Source organism: Diaphorina citri, unplaced genomic scaffold (genome assembly GCF_000475195.1).
Source record: "Diaphorina citri unplaced genomic scaffold, Diaci psyllid genome assembly version 1.1 scaffold660, whole genome shotgun sequence".
NCBI lineage: Eukaryota > Metazoa > Arthropoda > Insecta > Hemiptera > Psyllidae > Diaphorina > Diaphorina citri.
The window spans coordinates 104027-112546 of NW_007378093.1; the positions used below are offsets into that span (position 1 = coordinate 104027).

An 8520-nucleotide genomic window follows, 5' to 3' on the forward strand; every position below is an offset into this window, starting at 1 on the left:
GAGGGAGAGAGAGAGAGAGAGAGAGAGAGAGAGAGAAATAAAGAACAAAAGGAAGGAAGAAAAAAAAAGATATAGAAAAAGACACTTTTCGTTTTTGGTGGATGTGTCTAAATCACCTATCTAAAATAACTATCGTGTGTCCAGATCAATGTGACAGCAAAAAAATGGGCATTGTTGCCAAACATGTCACATGTGCAATGGTAGAGAAAGGGGAAGGTATATTGCACAGTGCTTCCTCCGACAGTGAAACAAAGTCAGGTAAGGCGATATCCACCTTACCTGTTCTGGAATCCAACCTCTGAACTTAGAGCTACCTCTGCATTTTAAAAAAGAGAGTTTATCAAAAATAGACCTTTTACCTCAATTGCAACAATGTAAGGATTTCCTGCAATCTGATTGGTTCCTTCATTTTGGGTTGATGACTCATTGCTGTCACATTGATCTGGATGAACTATAATTGGGACCGGGGGTAGTTGAAATGGTCACTTTCTATGATCTTTTCCTCTGATAAGAAACACTGGATTTTGGAGTTGAAATAATCGAGGTTCTACGGTACATTAATAATTTAATACACATCATCAATCATCATATTATATATGGTGATATCACATCAGCTAGCAGAAATAGCACGTTGTATCAGTTCCCAATAGATCACTGAAGTTGAGCAATGTTGCGTGTGGTTGGTATCCGGATGGGTGACCATCTGGACAATCGCGTGTTGCTGGCTTTTCCCGGCCCCACTCAGGCTGGGTGAGGTGTATATGAGAAGGCAGGTAGAACTCGCCAACAGAGGCAAGTTGGCATACTTAAGTGCCTACGTGCAACATACTTACTTAGTTTTTTTTTTACTTTCTATTACTACAGTATAGCGAGCTATGCTAGTAACGAAAGTATTGTTTTAAGCACATTTTCACTTTGTTAAACTGTTCTCATAAATGTCAAACTCAAGTAAGGCAAAAGAAAGAAAAAAAAAAACTCAAGTGTCTCCGAGGTACAAAGTACGTACTTTACTCGCACTGTCAACAAGAGATAATCGCTTATCACGGGAACGAAAGTGATAAGGCGTGATAACAGGTCATGTGAAGTGACAATGTGTGATGTGAACTGTGCCCTCTGGATTTTACTTTGACATGTGAACAAGTGGAAAAAAATCTGACCCAAACTTTTGCTTCTGACTTTTTTTTAATGGGTGTGATAGAGGGAACAGTAAGTAATTCCTAAGGTCGTATCGAAGAAAAGGAAGACAGGATAGGAGAAAGCCAGCCGTTCCGAGAACGAACGTTATCCGTTCAGGATAAAATCCGCCCCGGCTGGGAATCGAACTATACTTACAGTACAGAATTTTTCATACCTACACAGTCTGATTGCAAAAAATCATTTCAAATCTCAAGAGACACATGTTTTGTTATTTTTGGCATGATAATGACATACAAAACTCTCGCCTATGCTGATTTAGCCTTGATATTTTTAGGAAATGGACTGAAGCATTGGTACGTATTTATCTAGGCCTCATGTCTCATGCACAGACGTCATGCGTGTTTTATAAATGGGATAGGTACTTAAGTAATGGTTTTAGTTTAGTACTTGCCATTTAACAAGTGTTTTTTTCACTTGATCCAAAAACTTTGAATGTTTAGTGGGCTGTACCTATTTACCTACACATGCAGCTTACGTCCATACATGGGCGTAACCAGGATTATGCCTAAGGGGGGCCCGCTATTTTAGTTGAAGAAATACCTACAGTATATTAGTAGCCAGTGTCTAGGTATATCAGGTTGAATGCATCAGTTTCCAGCAGACCACTGAAGTTAAGCAACACTGAGCATGGATCGTACTTGGATGGGTGATTACCTGGAAAAATTACCTACTTATACTGTGAGCAATAATAATTTTAATGTGAGTCGTGAGTCAAGCCCAAAAATATTCAAATAAATCAAATCACAATAATATTTTGCTGTTTAGGTTCACAATCACAACTTCACAAGTTTAAAATATTTAAAAGATTGTGCCACAAAATTTTGAAATCAGTGTTGCCAAACTGCCAAGAGCATTTATCGGGAATTTTCGGCATTGAGCATAACGGGTACCTACTAACCTACTATGAGTAGAAATTTTATTAATGTCGTATTTTTCAAATGACACAAAATCATGATTTCTATACCTACTTATTAAATTAAAAAAAAAAGACAGAAAATGTCATTTTATCTAGTGTAGGTATGTTTCAATCTCTAGGGTGGGGGGCCCGGGCCCCATGGGCAACCCCCTGGTTACGCCCATGCGTCCATACACAAAAAGCCCCCTCTAATGCTTAGGTGTAGGGGCAACAGCGCCAAAAGATGGGTTAAGCTTATACTAATCTACCTCCATATTATGCCCTTTCATTAGAAAATCCAACTAACTACCTACTGAAGTACTCAAGTACTTAGGTAGGTATTACAGTGCAACAGAGCAATAAAATAGACATCATTCAATCACAAGGAATGATGCAATAGATTTCTTAATTTCATGTCAGCTGATTCTAAATATGCCATTTTTTTTAGAAAGCAGAAAAAACGTAACCACCTGAGTAATGACCTAATGAGTCAGACCTACTTACCATGATGAAAAATAAGGTCAGACATTTTTTCACTGTTACTAGACAGACTAATGCATGGGTCTACGTCACATGGTGAAGTGTTTGTTAGGCTAAAAACAGATTGTAAATTGTACTAAATAAACAATAAATAAATAAAAATAACATATGTACAAAATACTCGTGGATCATATTTTTGATAGGTACTGAGTTACTAAGCTTTTTCTGCACTTATTTTTCACTTTCCGTGTCCTTGATAAAGTATCTCACGGTGTTGGAAGGATCGGGGTTTAAAACCCCCTTTGGACGCCCAGAAACAATATCTGGGCTCCTTGAATCCCAAGTGTATACATAAATTACAGATCTTTTTGAAAGTGAAAATGTAGGTTTCTGTTTGCAAAGGTTCATACCTAGGGTTCATAACCAAGGGTATAAAGGTTCGAGTCCCAGGAAGGAGAGAAAATATTGAGTCAGTGGAAGGTCATTAAATGGCAAAATTACAAATTTTGTAAGACTTTTTTACTTTTTTTAGTGATTCTAATCTTATCAGTAATCAGACTGTAAAATCTAATTTCATTGCCAAATTCGTTCATAGGAAATACCTACGAGTATGTACCTTTTTTTTTAATGGCCTAAGAAAAGCAAATGAACCCATGGCCTCGATGATTGAATTTTAATTGCTGTCAGCTGATGCAACAATGGGTTTTGGGTCTTCACTTCTGATTTAGGTACTGATAAACTTCTTCCTCCGACTTTTCCCGTGTACAGACGAGGTCGGCTTTTTTCGGCCAGCCTCTCAATTAGCCCTAACTAGGGTGATTGATTTTAGAATGACATTTGGTATAGTTTTACGTTTTTCGAGATGAGTGATTTTTGCCAGCCTAGTAAGCTTAGTTGGTAGTGCGTCTGCCTTGTAAGCGCTAGGCCGTGGGTTCGATTCCCGCCCGGGGCGGATTTTATCCTGATGGGGTGTTTGCTCTCAGGTCTATGCAGTTTGATTTTGTCACTTCCTTCTACCTGCTTGATGCTCTATGTCTATGTGCTATGCTTTCTGCTTGATTCTCTTTTGGCTCTCTGCAGTCTCCGTTCTCCGCTCCACTCTGGTTTTAGCCTTAACTTCTGAAAATGCTCGGAGACTGTTTGGGCATAGCATATCTGGGCAGTTGCAAAGGTTAACACACACTACTTAGTAGCATGAAATGTTAGACCCAGCTATAAGTAACTAACAAGGAAAGTAGGTAAGTAAGGAAAATAGGTATTCTTTGCTGGCTATGCACAAAATAACCAACACATTGTATGCTAATTTGTACTAGAAGTGTGTTATACACATTTTTCCCAGTTGCTCCATCAAACCTAGACACCTTTAATGCAGTGAGCACCAACATAGAATTTGTACTTGTTAGATTCCATTAGAACATTAACCTGAATACCTACCTACTGATAGTAACAGAGTATGCTATTAAGTTATTCAAGAGAGACTTTTAACAAAACCTTGACCATGATCTAAATTTTACATATTGTTTAGTCATGGATCACAAATAGAACAAGTAAACTGACCATTGACACATGAAATTACCTTAGGAATAATCATGCACTCAAAACTGATAAAGGCTCAGTGCACTGTGAGTAACCTAGGATTGATTAAAATTCCATAGGTACCTACCTACTTTAAGTAGTATTAATAGATTGTACACATTTTTCCCAATTGCGATGGTGAACCCAGTGAAGAGTAGGTATTAGTTATTTCTTATAGAATTTATTCGTATGGAACTTCACAAAGTTACTGAGTCTTCAATCAAGAGAGAAGTATTAGGTTAGGTGCTTAGGTAGGTACTCACCCAAGTACTTGGTTCACTATTTTTTTTACTAAGCATTAGCAAACAATGAATAATTCGCTTATGATTCATATTTCCTATTCTGTTACCCGAGACCTGACCTGGACTTGAAATAGGATTTAGTCACAGCCATTTTTTTTTTTTTTTTTAGCTCTAAGGAAAACCAGCCCACTTAGCTAGAAAGGGAACACACTTAAATTTCAAATGCTAGGTTATGACGTAATTATGCAGAAGTCACATCCATGGAAAAGAAAAGCTCCTTTTTGTATCTAACCTAACCCTATAACACTAATCACTGCTTTAATTGTGAAAACTCCTTCTTGCATTTAACCTAACCCTATAATAACACTGGTCACTGCTCGTTTATGCCAGTTCCTTTTGTAGCATAATATTCCACTGACGTGACTTCTGCACAAGTACCGGTTATGAATTTGATTCCAACCTGGGGCAAACTTTGTCCTTAACCGATATGGTTCCTAAAAACAGAGAGGAGCAATGTTTGCTCTCAGGTCTATGCAGTTCGAATTTGTCACTTCCTTCTACCTGCTTGATGCTCTATGTCTATGTGCTATGCTTTCTGCTTGATTCTCTTTTGGCTCTCTGCAGTCTCCACTCTCCGCTCCACTCTGGTTTTAGCCTTAACTTTTGAAAATGCTCGGAGACTGTTTGGGCATAGCATATCTGGGCAGTTGCAAAGGTTAACACACACTACTTAGTAGCATGAAATGTTAGACCCAGCTATAAGTAACTAACAAGGAAAGTAGGTAAGTAAGGAAAATAGGTATTCTTTGCTGGCTATGCACAAAATGCACACATTGTATGCTAATTTGTACTAGAAGTGTGTTATACACATTTTTCCCAATTGCTCTATCAAACCTAGACACCTTTAATGCAGTGAGCACCAACATAGAATTTGTACTCGTTAGATTCCATTAGAACATTAACCTGAATACCTACCTACTGATAGTAACAGAGTATGCTATTAAGTTATTCAAGTGTGAATTTTAACAAAACCTTGACCATGATCTAAATTTTACATATTGTTTAGTCATGGATCACAAATAGAGTACAAGTAAACTGACCATTGACACATGAAATTACCTTAGGAATAATCATGCACTCAAAACTGATAAAGGCTCAGTATATTCCACGAAAAACCTCTTACCTTACTGGCGCGAAAAAAGGATCAATTACTACGACTGACTATTTAATTTAGTACCTAAGACTTTGCTTTATTTATTTATTATTTTGTGCGGCGTTAATGGCGGCATTCGGCGGCAATTCTAACAACGAAGGTCTTATCGTTCAGAAATCGAAGAGAAGACAGAATATGAGGAAGCCTTATATGTTTTGGGATAAAGTCCGCCCTTCGCGCTACCCTCCAAGACAGACGCGCTACTCTCCAAGCTAATAAGGCTGGTATATTACCGGCTTTCATTTAGTTAAAGGCGTTAAACCACTTAAACCAGTCTATAAATAGCTTGGAGGGTAGAGCGTCTGCCCTGTAAGTGCTAGGTGGCGGGTTCGATTCCTGTCCGGGCCGAAATTTATCCTAAACAGATAATGTTCGTTCTCTGACAACACGCGTTAAACTTTCACTGGGCTTTAAACAATTTTTTGTGTCCGAAAAAATATTCTTGCTTTATTAACCCATCACTGTCCTCTGTTCCCAGATCCGGACCGCGAGAAAGAGATCCTCCAGGTCATAGTCAAGACAGCTAAGGACCAATACGGCCTCGACGCTCACTTTGTAGAGCCCTTCTTCAAGGCCCAGATGGAGGCCAACAAACTCCTCCAGTATGGAATCCTTATGGAGGCCAACAAGAAGAACAAACGCCCCGACCCCATCATCAACCTGAACCAGGTGAATACCCAGTCTAACATCTAGAGCTCTTTTTTTTTCAGTAATCTTAAGTTCACAAGATTGATAGAGGGAACTGTCGATTCTTAAAAGCCTAACCCATCCTTCAGGGCTGTTTGCCCCTACAACAGCTAAGCCTCGGATTCGGCTTTTCGTATTATTTTACTTGGGTTATTTATGAAAATGGATACTTACGACTCTTACGAGTGGCTTTTCGTGTAAGGCGGGAACTGTAACAAAGGAGATCTTATCGTCCCAAAAGCGAAGAGCTGAATAGGAGAAAGTCAGCGGTTCCGAGAATGAACGTTCTGTTCGGAGTGTTTAGGATGTTCTAGTTAGTTTGTAAGGTAGCGCATCTGCCTAGCAAACGCTAGGTTGCGGGTACGATTCCCGTTTGTACACAAAAAGCCTACTCTGATGCTTAGGTGTAGGGGCCAACAGCCCTATATAAAAGTTGGGTTAAGCGATTCCCGTTCCCGCCCAGGGCAAGCTTTATCCTAAACAGGTAAGGTTCGTTCTCGGAATAAGACCTCCGTTGTTACAATTCTCTCTATCAAACCTCGTTCTTTCTCTGCTTAGAAAAAAGGTCGACCAAAGCAGTTATGCAATGACCCATCCTAAAGAAAAGCAAATATTAAAAATATTAATCCCCCACTCTGTCTCATTCCCAGGTCCGCGTCAAGGTTGACGAGCTAAACCACGAAATCCTGAAGAACCTGAAGGATGTCCAGAAGGAGATGGCTGAGGGCAAATGTATCGAAGCCGTCAACACGGCCCTGGAAAAGGAGCTTACACAGACGCAGGACTTCCTGTACAAGGCGGCCCTGATTCGGGCCATGAGCTCACTGGTGGATATATGCCAGGAGAAACAGAAGGTGGCTCAGGGCAAGGCGTAAATGGGGCGGTAGCCTTTTAAAACGTTAGATTTTCTGATGGTCAGGACCACTTCAAAATACATCCTTAAAAATCTCTTATTTCAAGTTTAACTTTTGGATTAAGCAATCTAATGATGGATTTCACCAACCTTCTTTAGCCCCTAACAGCCCGTTAGCTTAACAGCCCTGTTAAGGCTATACAAATCAAATGGAACTTGACAGGTCTTCTAAGGACTGAAAAAATATTGGTGAAATCCCCTCTAAGTATTGATTCAAAATTTATAGCCAATCAGATCGATTAATCTAAGAGTTAAAAATTTTAGATTAATGCCATTAATAATATTAATGTTTCTAGTTTTAACGTTAAATAATAAGTCTTTTTTTTAAACTCAAAAGTTTCATCAAAAGAAAGGTGGTATAAGATAACATGTTCTTTTTTAATTCTTAAGTCGATATTTATGCTGGAAAGAAAGTGTTTGTTTTTCGAATTTCATTGGAGCAATGTGACTGGATCAGAAAGAATATAATCAGTCAAATCAATTTTGCTCTAAGTCTTATCGCTTTTTAGATGAATAAAACACTCTGATTTGGTGGTTTCAAATATTTTAGCCAATCTGGATTGCTTGATTAGTAATCGTAATCAACTCCAAATTCAAACTTTGATTAATGCATGATAATACATCTAATTTATTCAATTTTTAACGATTCAAAATAAGTAAGCTTAAAGTTAATTGCTTATACCAGTTTAACATACAAAGGTCCTTAATGGTAACAATCTGATTAAGTTTCTTAAGGCATATTTAAGCGATTTAATCGTTTTGTTTTTCGATTTAATCGTTTGGAACATAATGAAGATTGGCAACTAATAATGGTGGTATTACTAGGGATATCAATTTTAGTTTCTCGTTCATTCTTTTTGCTATTTTATAAAAAAATAAAACTTGTAACATAATCTAATACTTTAAATCGAAAAGCTTTGATTATTTATTTTATAAACAATATATTGATATTTAAATTAATCCTAGTAAACAATTTTTTGTCTATTTTTAACGTCAAAAACAAGTCTATTTTAAATTATAGTTAATTAATACTAATGGCTTATATTCATTTACTCGTTTTTTTTTTTTTTTTTTTTTTAAAGGGGCGTGACTTGAGAGCCGACTCCAACTAGGAAGAGTCAACCCTCTGGAGACTGGAGAATCCAATTTGACTGTAACATATATTCTATGTCTCATACAAATATTTAAATTTGTACCTATGATACAAAATTACAAATAGGATATGAATATTATGAATGCAAAAATCAAAACTGTTATGAAACTGATATTTTAGTAAGTACCTATCAAAAATGAAAATGAAAAAATGCGATGTATTTTT

General features: G+C 37.6%; 1 protein-coding gene across 1 annotated transcript; it reads left to right on the forward strand.

The window, feature by feature from the left end:
* The first annotated feature begins 6056 nt into the window (after positions 1 to 6056).
* LOC103510969 lies at positions 6057 to 7452 on the forward strand. Its single transcript, XM_017444797.2, has 2 exons — positions 6057 to 6271; positions 6940 to 7452. The coding sequence occupies exons 1-2, from the start codon at positions 6182 to 6184 to the stop codon at positions 7162 to 7164; spliced, it is 315 nt and encodes a 104-aa protein (XP_017300286.1). The 5' UTR covers positions 6057 to 6181; the 3' UTR covers positions 7165 to 7452.
* Positions 7453 to 8520: the final 1068 nt, after the last annotated feature.

What these genes read in the sequence shown, in the direction of transcription:
- LOC103510969 (XM_017444797.2), top strand. Translation starts at nt 6,182, where the DNA reads ATGGAGGCCAACAAACTCCTCCAGTATGGAATCCTTATGGAGGCCAAC. An exon ending in CCATCATCAACCTGAACCAG is followed by an intron (nt 6,272 to 6,939) that starts GTGAATACCCAG and finishes TCTCATTCCCAG; the next exon opens with GTCCGCGTCAAGGTTGACGA.